Raw genomic sequence first — 17,844 nt, 5'->3', positions numbered from 1 at the left:
TTTACATTTCTATGAAAATATAAAATCTTATGGATTTGAATGAAGCTGTGTCAGAGGAGGGATCAAGCCTGGCTTGCTGTGGAGGAAGAGGTATATTCTGATAGCAGAGGTACTCACAGCTGTGGAATAACTGGTAGCAAAACCTCAGGTAGGAAGAGCCCAACTTCACTTTCACATCCCAGATTACAAAGGCATTTAGGAGCTGATATGTGACAGGAGGTTTGCAATACTGGGATGCTGCTTTTCAAGGTTAAAGTGTAGTTTATTGCTCTTGAATGGATTTTGGTAAGGGGCTAATCTGAACAATGTCCAAAGGATCAAAAATAAATGTTTTTTATTGGGTGCATTAACAAAAACTAATTGTACTTAATTGGTGAAATATTTACTATTTTATTGAATAAAACTGTATTCTTCACATTTAAATTAGACCAATATTAAATCATTTTTAATTCAGTGTTTTCATCAAGAGTAATTTATTTTGATTGAAAGTTTTAATATGACTCACAGTTTAAATTCATTCAGACACGTTTTTTAATAACGTTAAGATTGTGACAATTTATCCTTAGCAAAGTCATATCATAGACTACATTTCTTTTGGTTACTAAAGTTACAATAAAAGCTTAAATGAATTTTAGAAATATCAATAACTGTAATTGCTACCAAAACACTACATCTCTTAAAAATTTCATAGCTACAGTTATTGTGGCTGTTAAGCTGCAGCTGTCCACATTGATGTTTTTATGCTGACATCCCCAGGTAATCTTCATTATGGGAAATGCCATGAGAAAATAAAATGTAGTGAATTAAGAAACATATTAAGAATGCTATAGAAATGCTGTCATTTGCTTACATTTATATCTTGTTTCATGTCAGTTTTACTTTTGAATGCAAACAAATGGGTGAGATTATGGTATATTTTACTCCTGAGAGAGGCAGGGGAAAATCCTTTAGGATTACTTTAGTCTTCTGAACATCTAGTCTTGTGCTTGCTGCCAAATACACTCTTAAAGATTGAAAATTAGTTTCCTTAACATTAAAACTTTTCACAGATGGGACGTGAAGAGATTGGTCTGTGTTAAGGGGAAGCTACACTGATGTTGTTAAAGAATGGTAATTAGCTGACTGTGGGACTGCAGAGCATCTCTAGAACAAGAGACTGCTTTCAGAATAGGAGCTGGTGTTCTCTGCAGTAAACAGGGCAGGTGGGAGAGCGCCTGGCTCTTTCCTTCCTTTCTCAAGGATGCTGGTGATGGTCAATCTAAATAGTCAAAGCAAAATGAGATCAGTGGAATATGAAAAAGGAAAAATTAGCTGTACAGAATTCAGCTCACACTCTCAGTAATTTCAGTTCTTTCCATTTGTGTGGGTCGTGCCTTTCTCTAGTTACTGTTACTGGAGCCATGCTGCTCTGCAGACATGCAGAGGAAAAATCTGTTCTGAAAAGGGTTAATGTCTGAGGTGAATCATAGCTTGCAAGTGTAATGACCAGTCGCAAGGAATGTCAAGATTATGGAGAGTAAGGTAAATAAATGGGATAATGTAAAGCATCTAAAAGGTTAAGTTTAAGATTCAGTGTAAAGTAGCGTATTGTCATTCCCATCTGTCATTCATACCAGCTGTTGCCAGCTGGAGCCTGAGGATCAGGTCTCTAAGATGGTGTGAAAGGTCTCAGAAACTTGATCCCTATCAACATGTATATTATCGATGTAAATGTTGTCATACTCAACAGTGACCACCCTGGTCTACAAGTGTTCAGAACTCGTGCTGGTGGAATCTTGACTTGTTGCATTCTGCCAGGTGGAATGGTCAGGTCATGGCAGAACCAGCTTCTTTAAAGACTATGGAATGAGTGAAAATGCACTTGGTTTCAGCTTCTTTGGCATAGGATCACAAAATAAAAGTAACCTTGTATGCAGGTTAAATATATAGGAAATGAACCTTTTTCTTTGTTCTCAATAAGAAAACTGCTGCATGGTTTTCTTGTGTTATTCTCGGGATTTTGCAGATAAGGAAACTGCAGCTTACCAAGATTTATTTTTCTTTTGCATGTTAAAGTTTTCCTTTACATATACTGAAATGCAAAGCATATGTATAACCAAGTAATTTTTGCTGCTTATGAAGTAAGTAGTTTATATGTTACATTTTTGATATCACTAATACATTATCTACATAAGTTTATAGCTTGGAGTCAAAACAAAAAATGATCAGTCTTTTGGTCACTATTACCATAGCAATTGTCAGTGCGCAACTGCCTGCTTCTTCAGCAAAGGAATTACATGTTATGGGAGATAGGTGCCATATCTGCATTGTCTTGTGCATTCTGTATAGTTTGTGGAGTACAGTTGTTTGAATCCTTCAATTGCTGTCAAGTGCTCAGAAGCAAAGGTGTTTCTTTCCATGTATCCCAAGTGACGTCCAAACAGCCGAGAAGCTGGAAGTTGTGGTTATCAGTGCCCAAAGTAATTGATACAAGGAATCAAACCAAAAATAAAATTTGCTTTGAAATATGTTGTTTTTCTCAAATCAGATCAGTTTTCATGTGCTAGCTGTCTTTGAAGTATCTGAGTCACTGAATCTCTTGATGTTTCAGAGTTATAAATTAAAGAAGGATTAAATATTACCTTTCCTGAAAGATACTTTCTTAGAGCATCCTAACTGCTCTTTAAAATGACAAAGCCAAGACACAAATGAAGATATATTTTGGCTCACTTGCCAAGTACACCTTTCATTCTAAGCTCAAGTGTGCAATTGTCTACATCAGTCTTAATTTACGTATGGAGACTTGTGGTACTAACTGCATGTATTTCATCTGTTAGGACATTCCAATTAAATCCACCCATATAGACCATAAAAAGTTAGATCAGAAAAGTAATGCTGAATGCTTCAATTTAGCAAATTAGAATAATCTGTAAGGAATTCTTAGCTATATAAAATAGAAAACATATTGTACTTCACAAATGCAAACTATATTAAACACTCAGCTTGGTTCCTGACTGTATTTAAAAAAAAAAAAATCAAATTGTGCTCATTGCTGTTTCAAATGCAGAATTTCTTTCTAGGGTATTGCAGTCAGTGGGAAATGGGCTTAGTATCAGAATATATTCTTATATTAAGAAAGATTTAATTGTATGATATATGGCTTTCATACTGCGCTTACAGGATAAAATTGTATTTGTGTCTGTGACCATGGACAACATAAACGAGATTTCTCAAAGGTCATACTTCTACATTCAAGAGGCTCTGGTGGTACAGTAAAACCTGTAGTTTCTGATTCATTATGCGTACTAAGGATGTTAAACTGAGGTGCGTAAGGAATATAATGACCAAATAGTCAATATGTTTCTGTGTACTTAAGTCAAATATAAGCTACTGCTGGTTTTCCCTACAAAGTTTCATTTCTGGGGAAAGGTACAAGACCAGAGTGATCAACCGACTGACTGCTCTGGTCTAGCAAATAGTGTTTGTTCTCCCATTGCTTCAGCCATTTAGATATCTACACTTTTCTAAAGAAGATAATGAAGTTCTAGTGTAGAATATCTTAATACAATGTCTTACCTTAAGTTCACAGCCTTTCAAAAACTGAATAGCTTCTTCAAACTTTGAAAGTTGTTAGTGGTAACGCAAAATTGCTGCTTTTTCTGTAAACTGGTAGTTGAGGGCAAAAAATCCTCCAGACTTCTGGAAGAGTAGTAGTAGTAGTACTAGAGCCTTCAATACTACAGGTTGTATAATTATACACTTCAGTAAAGTAATATACAGTGTATGTAAAATAAGCTTGTATTTAGGAAAATTAAGGGCATGATTTATTAGTTCAAATTCGAGACATACATCTTTTCTAGATATCTAATAATTTTAAGAGAAATCCCAACATTGATCACACTTCTTGCAGGAAATATGGAGTTATATTAAGGTGAAGAGCCTAAATCCCTGGACAGCAACGAGCTGATCTCAGAAATTGGTTTCTTGGTTGCTGCTGGATCACTTTTTCTGTATGTACACTAGAGGGCAATATGTTTCTTCCCAGGGGAGACTGAAGCTCCACTGTTGGCTAGTGACAATTCTTGTTGGAGTATAGAATTAGATGCAAGCTCTTGTACAAATTATTGGCCTGTGTGAGTTTAGTATGGATTCTTTACTGAGCTGTCACTTCAGAAGCTTTGTAATGTACAATTGTTTTGATTTTAGTGTGGTAAGTAGTAGTATGCTTCCTTGGTTTGAGTCTTGTCATAACTCAGATAAAATAATTAAGTTCTGAAATGTCTCAGTTCCAGTAATGACAGTCTGAAGCAACGACTGTCAGCATTTGTCAGTCTGAATCGTTGATCTTTTTCTAGAACTCAGAATAATAATTGAACATCTGTGTCTCATAGCACAGCATTGTACTACTGAACAAAATTAAATGCATTTTTATGATATGCCCCTAGAATGTATCATATCTGCCTGCTAGACTCCAGAGCATGAATGTTACTTTCCTAAACCAAACATTTAACAGACTGCTAGTCTAAGGTAGAGATTTCTATTCCTGTGTTAGGAGAGACAGGTATCTGTGGGGAAAACTGACACTTTATATATTTTTAGTAAATTGTTTGGGTTTTTTTACTACTTGATACACAATTTCATATAATGAAATAAGAACAATTGATTATAAATGTTAGCAGCTCATCAGTTTTTAGTGAGAAAACTGAAGACAATCCTTCTTGGTTTTCTTCCTTGCATGTGCTGCTTTGTTTTTCCTCCATCATGTTTTTTGCTTCTGAAAACTTGCTGACTTAAGAGATCAAAATATATTCCAGTGAAACTGGCCCACTACACCTGTCCAGCATCGTGTTGTCTTAGTTTTTTCAGTGCAATCATTTTTGGCAGTTACTGTTAACTTGAGTATATTTGGAGATGGTGGTGTTTGTTTTCACTTATTAAAACAATACCACAGTTCCAGGTTTGTGACTGGTTCCATAAGGGCAGACTGGTTTTTTTTCAAAAGATGCTAGAGAAAAGCCAATGTAGAAACCTGCCATAATTAGCTAACTTTCATGAGAAAGGGCATATGATTGTGTGATTTATATACGAAGTGTTGAACTTGTCCCCTGTTCTCTTGTTCCTGACCCAAGTGTTTTTTAAACAAGTTTGTCAGAGATGCAGAAACCTTTGCATGGAAGTTCAAATTTCACTGGAGTAAGTGGTCAGGAAGGCAAGAGAAACTCTTATCAACGCTGCCACTGTAATAAATTTGCAGTTCCTGTGGAAGTTGATTTTGAATGACCTAACAGCAAGAAAAATCTCTTCTAGTATTTTCACCTCATTTCATACGAGAAAATGCAGAGAAGTGTCCTTAAGAAGACAGGCACCATTGGTTTAATTTCCCCCAGAATGCTTATGTAGTTAAAAAATACAAAGAGAACGCTAGACTGTTATTGCCTGGGGTTTTTTGGTTGGTGGTTGGTTTTTGTTGCTTTTTTATTCACTGATGAGTTCAAGGTAGAAACCTTGAATCAAATTTGATTTTAAGCAGTTTTAGCTGACAGGGTTTTTCTGTAGTGGAGAAGGCACTTCTCTTATCAGGCTGAAAGGAGTTATGGTGCTGTTGTGGTATTGTGCCAGTCGTACCTGCTTTGAAATTACTGAGCTACATAAGAGTATGGCTGAAGTCTTAAGGACTTGAAGCAGTGCTTGAGATGTTTTATAGTATCTTCTGTTTTGTTTGCCAGGTTGGTAGTGCAAAATGTCAGAGAGAGTAGCTGTCTCTTGGGAAGCTGTTTGAGGAAAAATTTTAACAGTGACTTCTGTCTCCCTCCTTTTGGGTAGTTAGGTCAGGATATAAATCAAGATAATTAAAGTGTTTAAGTAGTTTTTGAGCATTTTCTTCCCTAGTTCTCTTCTCCAGAAGATTGCTATTTAAGTGTGACACTGGGGAATGCATTTTTGTTTTTTACCTGTTCAAAAATTCAATATAGTTTCCATATGGAATCTTTTCTATGCCATGATTGAATACTGAATCTTTGTGTCATTCTAGGAGGTGGCAAAAAGAACGTTTGAAGGACAAAGAACACCAAACAGCTGAGGAACTTTCTGAAGAAAGTGACACTGAATTTGAAGAGGGTTTCAAAGTACCAGGATTTCTCTTCAAAAAGCTTTTTAAGTATGTATTGTATACTCTATTTTAACATTATGCTTCTATATGCTGTTAATAATAGTAGTAGAAATAGTCATGGTGATTTTTGGATGCCCTTCACTGTAACTTCTACACTCACTTCAGGCATCATTCACTTCAGTGATGCCTCAACTTTTACTTCTGTTGTTTCTGCAGGATTATTTGTTTTAAAAAGGCTCCAGGATTAAACCACAAAGAAACTAATTTATTACAAACACAAAATGAAATTACATGAAAATACAGGTGATAAATGGCTGATGTGAATATTGTGAATGCGTATTAGTTAAAGTATAAATTGGGAAGCTCTCCTTGTCTAGTTTTGTAAAGGCTTTCTTTATTGATAAGTGGTTGCTTTTAATTCAGGTGTGGAGTGGTAGAATAGCTTTGAAGCGTAAGGTGTTGGCAGGTTGTGGTAGATGAAAATGAGATGTAGGTGGTTTTATAATTAGGTAGAATGAGTGAAATTTTCTGCCAGTAAAAAGTAAGTTTTGAAATAAATACTCAAAGTAACTACTTATAATTCATATTATAAAATAGTCTTGAATATTTTGTCCAGTAAGATTTTAAAATATGGGAATTGCTTCCTTAATTGCTTTAGTAGATGGAAAACATGCTGCAGCTTATTCCAGTTATTTAATGCTAGATTACAGATTTGGACATGACTGTTTTTAGTTTTTTGAGACCATGGTGCCCAGTGACACTTTCAAGTTCCTCTCAAAAAGCCATATACAAAAGGCAGTCCAAACAAGCTAGCAACTGACAAGTTAACTTCATCCATAGTCTCTCCCTTAAATTCCATGCATAGTAGACTTGAATTCGTTTTTGTTGGCAACATTTCACACAGCAGGAAACATGGCTTTTCTTTGAAATGCTAACCCTCTAGAATCATACAATTAGTGGAGTAGAAAGCCCTGGTTTATAATGGGTGTGCCTGGTATCCCTTTCAACAGGACCACTTAGCCTTAACCTCAAAGAAATTATTACTGTTGTCCTGCAGTCCCTCAGAAGGGAAGCACTAGCTCTGAAATTGAACTGAATTAATGACTTGGTTTCCAGGACCATACACAGCCAATATGTGGTCTCCAGTTGTTTATGTGAAGGTAGTGCAGAAGAGAACGGATGTGTGTGGTCTGAGCAACCCAAAGAGAATCAAGGTAAAGCAGACAACTAAAAATTAATCTTAGAGATACCAGCCTCACTAATGAAGGGTATCCCTGCAAGCATGAGTCAGTTGGCAAAACTTTTTAAGTGGTTAGAAAGATCAATTTTGTTGAATGATTTGTCTGACTTGTAACTTAAATGCTGAAATCTCCAATGTAGGAAGGCCCACAGTCAATAGGCATTAAACTGAGTTCTGAGCAAGTTTAATACAAAGCATGGAAGTATATTGACCCAAGGAGGTAGATAACAGTATACTCTAAGTGATCTGCTTGCATAGCCGACTTGAATTCCAAAGAAGGTAGCTTACAGTAGAAATAGTAGACTCTTTATGTTTGTTCTTTCATAAGCCTGTTAAAGTGGACAGTCTATTTCTTCCCTATATACTTGTTTGCTTTGAAACATTCAGCAAGAATGCCATTGGTGCTGCTGTGGAACAAAACCAAACATAGTGAACAAGAGTGACTTACGGACATTCGCTTATACTGTCTGCACTTAGCCTGAGATAATGCTGTCTTATAAACCAGGTTTCTTCTTTATTGCTTTCAATATGTGATTTCCCTTATGTGTCTGAAAATGTGATTTTTGTCTCAGCAAAAACGCAGCTAAACTCTCCTAGCTACTGTGGTGAATTTTGAGAGGCACATCACAGGACAGCATGATTGCTCATGTGAACTACAGTCCAAATATAACTATTTTGGAAGAGCAGGCAACATTTTTATTTTACTTCCATGGTATTTTTGGAGTAAAAAACAAACTGTAAAAATTGGTGCAATGAAAGCACCATTAAAAAGAATTCATTATCTCCATGTAATGATAAAAATTAACCTTGGAGCAGACTTTTTCACAAACTTAATTCTAGCTGTGAAGCTGTCTCAGGAGAAAGATGCCTGTAAATGCAGCTAGATTTTAAGTACTGGGTGTAATCCCAATAAATAATATACCAGGAAGTTCTTGAATGGCTGTCTTCTGAAGAGACATGCTGGACATTAGTGTGTGGAAGCAGGTTCTGACTGGAATTAGAGTTCTGTCTGGAATTAACGTTCTCTCAAATTCTTCAGTATTTCTGTTAGAAAATGTTTTTTCTTCATGAAGTGCAGTAATGGTAGCATCTTAACCCTATCATAGCTAATCCTGCAAGCCATTTCATAGCTGGGTTTAGATTTCTGTATTTCTTCTAATAAAAGGGTCTTTTTAAGGGCTGCTTGGTATAATAAAGCATTTGAGACACCAGCAGATAGTATGATGTATGAACCGTTAGATGTGTTCTGTGATCATGTTTTTCTAACTACTCAAGTTGCTTTTCTCCGTTTGGCATTCTCTAAATCTGCATAGAACTCATCGTAAATTGAGTTTTAACAGTACTTCATAGATACTCACGTCATTAGCTGTCAGTAGTCCTAAATACTATTCGTTCAAAGAATGAAACAAGATTTTTGAAATGTACACAAGACAGTGTGCTGAAATGAGCAATCCTTATTTCGTAAAGCAAACAAAAACAAAAGTGGTTTGCTCTTTGCTGTTCTCCGCACTCCAGTAATGCATTTCATCAAGAAAATGGTATCAGTAACCTTGTTCTTCCTCTAAGTTACAAGACACAGAAGTGCTGAAATGTGTTTGGTTTTGCTGTGGGGTTTTGGGTTGGTTTGTTGGTTTTTTTGGGGTTGTTTTTTTTTTTTTTTCCTTGTAATTTAAATATACTGTCTCTTCATTTCTTTCTGTTCTGTTTTCAATTTAACCCACAAATGTGCTGTTTATTCCTACTGGTCTCACTATTTCATGTCATTATTTAAAAAGCATGTCCGAAGTGCAGCATCTTATAGCCACCTATTTGCTTGCCAATGTAAATCTTGCTTTCTAGTCTATATCTTTGAATTGGAATGTATTTTACGTTGTTCCTTATACAATTTCCAGTGAATGACTGGGACTAGAAACTGCCCAGATACTCTCACTTAATAACACTCTGCTGCATCCCAGTCACTGGAATGGTTTCTGTTGTTTTCCCCTCCAAAACATTTTGCCTTGTTGGCTTTTTTTCTTCATTGAAAGAGACTAAATGTTATTAAATGAATTTATGTAAAAAGAAAGCATGTTTTGGCAGATGTGATCAATTTTCACAGTGGAGTACCCATTACAAGTCAAGCTTTTCCTTCAGTTCAAGGTGTATGTTCCAAATAACATAATTTACTAGACCCTTACATGTCATCTCTTCTGAAAAGATAATGGTTTGTTAGAGTAGCTTTCCAAATTGCTTTTAACACTTAAAATATACATGAAATAAAATACCCTCTAATTACCATGACTATCAGTTTAATTAGAAATGTTTTAGTGTCGCATAAAGAATGAAAGTCACATGTAATGTCTGCATGCATCAAAAATGTATGACCTAGTAAATACAGCACTCATGTAAAACACACATCCAGCATGTTACTGTAACTAGTACGAGAACCTTGCCAAATGATTAATTCATGAGTACTTTCTATTATGATCTGTATTGTCAAACGTTTGCCATCTTCTTTTTTCCTTGTTTTAGGTACCAGCAGACAGGTGTTAGGTGGCTCTGGGAATTGCACTGCCAGCAGGCAGGAGGAATTCTGGGAGATGAGATGGGATTGGGCAAGACCATCCAGATAATTGCCTTCTTGGCAGGTCTGAGCTACAGCAAGATCAGGACTCGTGGTTCAAATTACAGGCAAGTGCTCCTCTGCAGACTGTCAGTCTGTGGAGCTCAATTAATATTTCATCAGATGTATTGCTGGTGGAGGAGGGTCCTGTGAATTATTAATGACATTTCAATTACAATATTCCTTTAATTCTTTTAGTGGGGGACATCAAAGGAAAAATTTTACGAGACAATGGAGCTGTAGGGCAGGAAAAATTAAACATGTAACACTTTTAATGAATTCCAGGCATTGATGCTTCATTTTGCAGATGAGCCACACTAGGTATTTTGGGTCAATACAGTGTCTAAGGTTAGCTTCCACAAATGGATTGTTTACAAACTCAATTACATTAATATCAATAGTTTACACAATATGGAATTTTAAATTAGATGTAATACCTGTAGTTCCATTTATTAAATTTTACATTAAAATATTTGTTCTGGCAAGCCACCAGGTAAATGCTTTACAGGAAGTAGCAAGCTGATTTGCAATGAAAGCTAGAGTTTCTGATCGGCATAGAATTATCTATGGTAAAAAAAAAAAAAAGTTATAGTAAACCAGTAACTTCTACAAAGGAACTCCCACCTGCTTTTTTTGATGTTGTTGTTGCTTTTCAAAATGATGTTGGAGTGACTGGCCTTTCTTATGAGATCTCTTATGCTTTTTAGTTACTGAAAAATGCTCTAAATTCCTTCTTCATAGGTGAAATTACTGGAAAAGATACTTGTTGGTGTCCTTGGATTTACAAATGCAGACATGAATAATACTTGATTTTTTCTAGTTCTGTTGGCCTGTTTATTTGATGTAAATTACTACATGCAGTCATGCAAATATCGTAGTACAATGCTAAACAAAAATAATTAACTTTATATGGAGGCGTATTTAAATCACGTTCAGCATATACATCAATTGTAAAATAATTCTTTAAAGAGAAAATATTAGTACCTTTTTTCTAACGGCTTCCTACTATAGCCTTTACTTTAAAAACCCTCCAGGTCCTGCATCACTCAAGCCAGCTAATTTACTTTGGTACGGCTGCCTGATTTAAGGATGCTGTTGTACAGATTATTTTGTGTAGATATATTCCCTGACCCAGTTGGAGAACCACTGAGTTGATGGAAATCCTTCGGGAGCATCTCTTGACATCGTTACACAGTTACAGTTTAAGACCTAAGATACAGTAGTGAAACTATATTTAGACTTTTAAAGGCCAATATATAATATAATATATAATATAATTCTGAGGGAGCCTGAAGACTAGCTGAAGTAAGGAAATACTTGTTACATGAAGTATGACTTTTACAAGTTAGTGAGCCGTACAGCTGAGAAAAGCCAAATGTCATGCGAAGGATCAGTAGAAGTGCTGCAGCTGTGGTGGAGTAAGGATATAAGGGAAGGAAGATTTGTAGAGAGGGAAAGGTCTTTTGTTAGACAAGCTGAGAGAGTTGGAACAAGCAACAGCTCTCAGACCAATGGTCCCTTCACAAGAAAAAAAAAAAAAGCAACAGCAAACTTCAAGAAACTCATCTTTAGGCTGTTATCTAGGGTGGAATCTGTTATTGAAACCTGTTGAAGGGCTTGGGGATCCACAAGTTTGCTTGTTTCCAAGTACATTATTTTGTTTAACAAAGATGTTACCATTCATTACAAACTTTGCTTCATTTATTTGAGAGATCAGAAAATCTGCTGAAACGCTTAGACACTGATTATTTACTCAAATGTGCTCTTTAAAGCTCAGTCTCTACTATGAGTGGCAGAGAGATTAATTTCCGTGGTGCTTACATAAATAAAAATCTATTGCCGCAGAAAATTTGTATTGCTCTTGCTGCTCTGTTCTTTTATTTTCGCTAGGTTTTAGTTGTCATTTCAGTTTCATTTTGAAGGCATGATGTGCTGGTGCTTGACAGTAGAGCTGGTTATAATGCAGATTGTTTTCCTCTGCTCATTTTTAAAATACTTGAAGATTATAAATATAGTATGACTACATCTTCCTTTCTCTTGGTGGTAAGTTACTTGGTAGTTACTTGGTAGTAAGTAACAAATATATTAAGTTAATATATTAAGTTAATGTATTTGTGGTAGGAAAGGGGCAGTATTAGTATCCTGGTATGAAGTACCAGTAAAACTTTGTTTTGGAGTATTATCATTATCACCTTTGTTCAAGGCAAACGGGTGTAAATTGGAAGGGTAGCAGAACATATCTGTTGCAGTGATAAGGAGAATGAAGGATGCCTTCTAAGTGTAGCAAGCAGAAGTGCATGGTTTCTTTAGTTTCGTGAAACAGCTCAGACTGGAAGACATTAGATGACTCTTTTATATAAATAAATAAAAGCTCTTGAGACAAGAATCAAATGTTGGCTAGTGGAAAGTGACTAGAGCCAGACTATGCACAGAAGAAGTTTCAAACAGCCGAGTGGAGTGGATTTTCTGAAAATTGATCAAAGGAACTGTGAACTCTTTATATAAGCTGAGTGGGGTTAAAAAAGCACAGGCAAACCCAGCATGTGAGCTTGTTTGATGCAGACCGGGGGAATAAACAGAGGTGAATTGTTACTAGCCGTGAAAAATGAGAAACTAATAAATCTAGGGAAAGGTGGCTTCCTTGCTTTAGATATTCTTAAGAGCAGTTGGCTTTTTTGCTGTAAATAGATCAGTAGCAGTGGTTATTTGGATTTATAGCATAGTTTATGCTATTTTTTGCATCTCTAAATTCTAACTTCCCCTTGGATCTCTGGGAGATTTTAATTAGACTATGTGAGGTTGTTATATAATGCTTTTTCCATAATGAAAGAGATAAGCAGCATCCAGGTTGCTATTCTGCATATGTATAAGCTTTTAATAAAGAATATTATTTCTTAATGTCAACAGTTTCTTAAAGCATTAACAGGGTTTTTTTAACACAGGGTACTGATGGTGTTTGGGAAATCCTTCCTTATAGCTGTATGCATGTGATATTGAATGTGTACTGTGATCTTCTGATTGTTTATTTATTACCACTTGAATAGTACTTAGTCCAGCAGGCACAGATCAGTACGTGATAACTAGCTATTGCATTTGCTTGCAAAGTTGTTTTGTTCTGTTTTTTAAAGAGCAAATATATTTGAAAAATAGCTACTAGTAACCACTGCTTAGTTTGTTTCCTATATGACTGTTGGTATTTGTTCATGATGGTAATATTTCTTGTTTGGCTGTTGTGCGAGAGATTTTTCTCTTCTTAACCTTAAGAGTAGCTCTGAACTTAGTATACAGAAAGACTTTGTTTCAAATGTCCTTAGTAATTCTCAGAAACAGTCATATGATTATGAATAAGAAACTTATGAGACAGTTTAAGCCCAGCTCAGACCTCATCTGCGGTGGATGATATATTCTGCTGCTTTAGAGTCTTTCCCTTATCTGTAAATTATGGAGATAATAGTACAGTTTATTACTAACACGAAACAGAACACCTGCATTTAAGTGCATTTATGAGACTAGCTACACATTGTTTCTAATAGAAGTAATAAAATAGTTGTTTGTTAATGTTTCTTTTCTCTTATAGAAGCAGCAGTCACCCAAACCTGATTTGTATTACCACAGGAGGAAGTTCCCTTATGCCTTATTGTTTGGAGCTTTTCTATTTCTGTGTTTATGTTGATAGATGCATCCATAAACTGTTCAGAGGATAGGTTCTTACAGCAGTACCCCTTTCATCTTCCCTTAAAAAACAGACTTCCAGAAAAATAATATGCAAATTAATTTCCTTAGGTCTCATATACCAGTTGAACAATAACATGTCATTTTAATGTGTCTATATTCTTGATGAGCCACTTTGTATAGAGTATTTATTTAATGTTAAAGGTTGTTGTTCTTGAATATTTCAGGTATGAGGGATTGGGTCCAACAGTGATTGTTTGTCCAGCGACTGTGATGCATCAGTGGGTAAAAGAATTCCATACTTGGTGGCCTCCATTTAGAGTTGCCGTTCTCCATGAAACTGGTTCTTATACCAACAAAAAGGTAATGGTTGACATCCATTTTGTCAATAAGCTCTTTTTTTCTTTTTAATGCTAGCCAAACAGAAAAAAGAAAACCCAAAAAACAACCCAGTCCACTGTCTGTGCTCATTTGTCAGCAAGCTTGTGCTCTTTTGCTCATTGTTTTAAAAGTTCACTGTCTTGCATAGATTTTTCAGGAAGCTGGGCAAAAAGGGGATGACATGACATACTTCCATATTATGATACAGACTAGTGTTGCCTGAACAAATTAAATGTAGTAACAGGTTTCTTACTTGAGCTTGTACGGTAGTGCATTCAGGAAGTTCACAACTAGACTGCTTGTGCACCAGATACATGCTTCTAGTACCCGTTAATTCTTTCCTTGCACTTCCCTGCATCGTATGTCATTGATCTAGTATTTAATACATTTTGCTTGCACAGGCAGTTTCTCTTCAGTTGTCAGTTGATATCACCTGTCTCATTTTCTTTAATGACAGTGTTACTTTTGTTGGTTTTCCTTTTTTTTTTTCAAGCAGTGCCTTTTCTGCCTTAATTTTTTTGGCCAGTCTCCTAGTATGCATGTTCTTATTCCTTTCTTAAGCTCACAAGCCTGACTTGTCTGAAGTTTCACTCATTGATACCTTGAAGGATCAAAAAGAAAAAAACAACTTAGGTTTTTGTTTTCCCTTGACCTCATATTTCAGGTGCTTAAAAGGATTTTCAGGATTTAGAAAAGCATTTTTAAATTTCTCTTTAAATATTTATTGAATTTCTTGTAATAACATTAAAATAATATGGTGCTTAATTGCACTTGATTAAACGTATTCTGAGGTAATTGATGCAGTTACAGTACATGGCAAAAAAGGAATAGCACACTCTAATGTGCTAATAGCTTCCTGTTGTTCAATTAACTTGGTATGTTTTTGAACCCTGAAAGTGTGTTGACCTCAATAACATGTTTGCATGTCTTCCTAAATTAAATCATGTGCTCTTATTTTGGGATATTTGTTAATTAATGCACTGGCTCAAATTTTTCCATCTGCAGGAATCATCAGGTTTTTCAGGACTTCACCTTCCTGTTGTCCTCCCACAAATGACTTCTCAACAATGTAAAATTAAGGAATTTGGATACTGTATGATCCCTTTAGATAGCCTCAGTTGTCTAATTCTGCCCTAATGCCTCATTTTCTGAGAGCTTTAAACAAGTGTCACTGCTGATGGGATCTTCACCTAGTGCATTTTTTTTCCTAGATGCATTTTAATCAAAGAAGAGCAAGCATATGACTAAAATAAAAACAAAAACCAAGCCAAACAAAAACCCTTTCCCATTTTTGTTGTCTTTATACCTGCAAGAAAATTTTACTAATGATTTATGAGCATAAATAACACTTGTGCACTGAAAATTTATCACGTAAAATACAGGCCAGGGAAATTCACTCCTGCCTAGAATTTCTTTCTAATATACATTCTTTCTATGGATATGTTAGTGCTGATCTGATCTCTTGACAATTCCATCTTTTTATAACCTATATCATTACATTTGGAGGAAAAGAGTTAAGCAATGGCAAGTGTCCCATAAGGCGTGACAGTATTCCAAAGCAGAAAGAGACAATAGCTGAAAAAATAGCTGAATTTGTTAGAACTTAAGTTGATCTTTTCAGTGAGATGAGTCTGCGTAATTATTACAACAACATTGTCAGGAATCTTGAACTATTAGCAAATATTAATTATTTAGCATAAATATTAATTATTTAGCTTTTATGAATAGGTATTTTCTGTTGCACCTTCTAAGGTGCCCAAGCATCAATAAAAGATCCTGTCTCCCAGTTCTTTAGACTTGCCCACAGAAGTGTTTGCTTGACAGTGGAGTGGGGAAGACATCTGTTCCAACTGTTTTATCATAGACTGCTATTAGGCAATACCTTGCATATCCTTTTGGTTAGTGACACTTCCTTAGCGTTACAGAAGGACTTCTGAGCAGTGTGACAAATGAAAGGCTCACCAATCATTACCTTGGTGTATCCTCTTTTCACAGCCCATTTTGGTTTTCTTTGGAAAAAACTTCAGGATTTTCCACAATAACAGTATGTAGCAGCCTGAATTGCGAGCACCAGATTGACTGCAAAAGTTGTCAGCCTGTTTCAGATGTGTCATTGAGACATCCTGTTTAGATATCTCTGCTACTATAGTATTCATGTAGGTTTTTAGCATATGTGATACTTCAAAAGAGACTACTTCATTCCTTTGCTAAAGTGGCAATGGTAGACAATTTTGGCAGTAAGGGAAAGAAGTGTAAAGTTCCAGTTTCACCCCTTGAAATATGACTAATAGTTTAAAGGCCTCCAGCTATCCACAAGGGAAGGCAGATTGGTATTTTAGATGGTGGAAGGAAGACACAATAGAGGGTTGGATACATTTCCAAGACTTTAGAGCTAGTTTAAAGCATTTGGATGAAATGTAAAATTTGCCTTTTTATTATTATTATTTATGATCACAGAAGATCATTTGTTTCTTTTATGGTGATAAATGTACCTAAGTTGGAAACAGTAAGAAGAACCAGATTTAAGCAGTAGTCTTCCCATGTGAAGTCAGCTTTCAGTTTGAACAAGGTACAGCATTTGTGGCAAAGTATGTTCTGTGGTACTGTCTTAATGCTGTTAACCTTGAGTTTACGCTATTTTTTTACACTCGTATCTGATGTAGTTTAGAGTGATTTGTAGATATAAAGTGCTCTGAGGCCTTTAAACATGAGAGAAAATAAAGAAGTAAATCTGATGTAGTGTGTCATGAATACTGTTTTATGTATGATATAGAACAGAAGATGAGGGGAAGAAAGCTCTGTAAGTGTAGGGATAAAAGCCTTCTGTACGAAGAGCTTGTCCTGTTGTTTCAAAACTTCTGATGGCACATGAGCATTTGTAAATCATAGAAGGTAAGAGGCAACATGAACTTTGGTTATCTTGGTTTAACATACTACATATGGAAGGAGGCTGTGTTTTTTAAGATCAAGGCTGAACTTTTAATTTCTTGACCTTTAGAACAGCTATCACTGAGCTTAACAATTCTTTCTGGTGGTAATCACATACAATTTGTAAAGCTATAACTTTACATTCCCTTAATCTGGTAAAATGCTTGGCACAATGGAGCCCTCAAAAGCAAATGTCAGTTCCTGATGCTTGCACCTCTGTTTCTATAGTAGAACCATCTATTTGAAGATGACTTTGTGCACTGAAGCTTTTAGACCCTCTAACCTCACAGTAGAGTACACGATCAACATGTAAAGAAAATAAGCTGCAGAAGCTGGTTATTGGCATGACTGCATATGGAACCTCTGTTTTAGCCAGAGGCTTTGTTTCTGAGTTGAGGACCAAACTCAGATAAACTTAGTAACATGCCACAAGAAGTAGCATTCTTGTTAAATATGTAATAAGTGCTTTAGCTCTTTTTATTGCAACTTTTACATTATTAAACATTGTAATGTGTTCTTTTGAAGCCTCTTCATGGTGCCATTTAGATTGTTTTGTTGGGGGGAGGGAAATAATAGAGGTTTTATAGGTTGAATTTATGGATCTCTGGGCTTAATGGTTGGTTATGAGATAGTGATAAGCCTGCTGAAGAAAGCATTTTTGATTCATAAGTGATGTATGATTGTGTAAGTGACTAGATAGTATCTCTGTAAGTTCACACTTGTCTTGAAGGTATCTGAATGTTTAGAGAATATTCGTAGTTTTCAGTAGTTTAGTTCAATCTTAACATATGCATTTCTAAGTGAATTACCATTTTTGATACATAATACTACAGAATTCAGGTCCTTTTAAAAAAATGTTTAAAAGGCTGTGCTAAAAAAGATAAACCTTATTTCTCTTGAGCATCAGTCAAAAAAATGCTCCATTTTTGTAGC

The 17,844-nt window shown here is 35.6% G+C and overlaps 1 protein-coding gene across 1 annotated transcript in view; it reads left to right on the top strand.

Annotated features, from left to right (window-relative positions):
* The window catches only part of ERCC6 (ERCC excision repair 6, chromatin remodeling factor), a 45,662-nt gene that overhangs the window by 10,255 nt on the left and 17,563 nt on the right, over positions 1-17,844 (top strand). The window contains exons 5-7 of the mRNA XM_065671848.1: positions 6,011-6,136; positions 9,840-9,998; positions 13,830-13,965. Of these exons, the coding sequence (XP_065527920.1) occupies positions 6,011-6,136; positions 9,840-9,998; positions 13,830-13,965 (421 nt within the window). The remainder of the gene's footprint in view (positions 1-6,010; positions 6,137-9,839; positions 9,999-13,829; positions 13,966-17,844) is intronic.

This window comes from Lathamus discolor, chromosome 3 (genome assembly GCF_037157495.1).
Source record: "Lathamus discolor isolate bLatDis1 chromosome 3, bLatDis1.hap1, whole genome shotgun sequence".
NCBI classification, from domain to species: domain Eukaryota; kingdom Metazoa; phylum Chordata; class Aves; order Psittaciformes; family Psittacidae; genus Lathamus; species Lathamus discolor.
The sequence above is the reverse complement of the archived record's forward strand: the minus strand, read 5'-3'. Positions and strand labels throughout refer to the sequence as shown.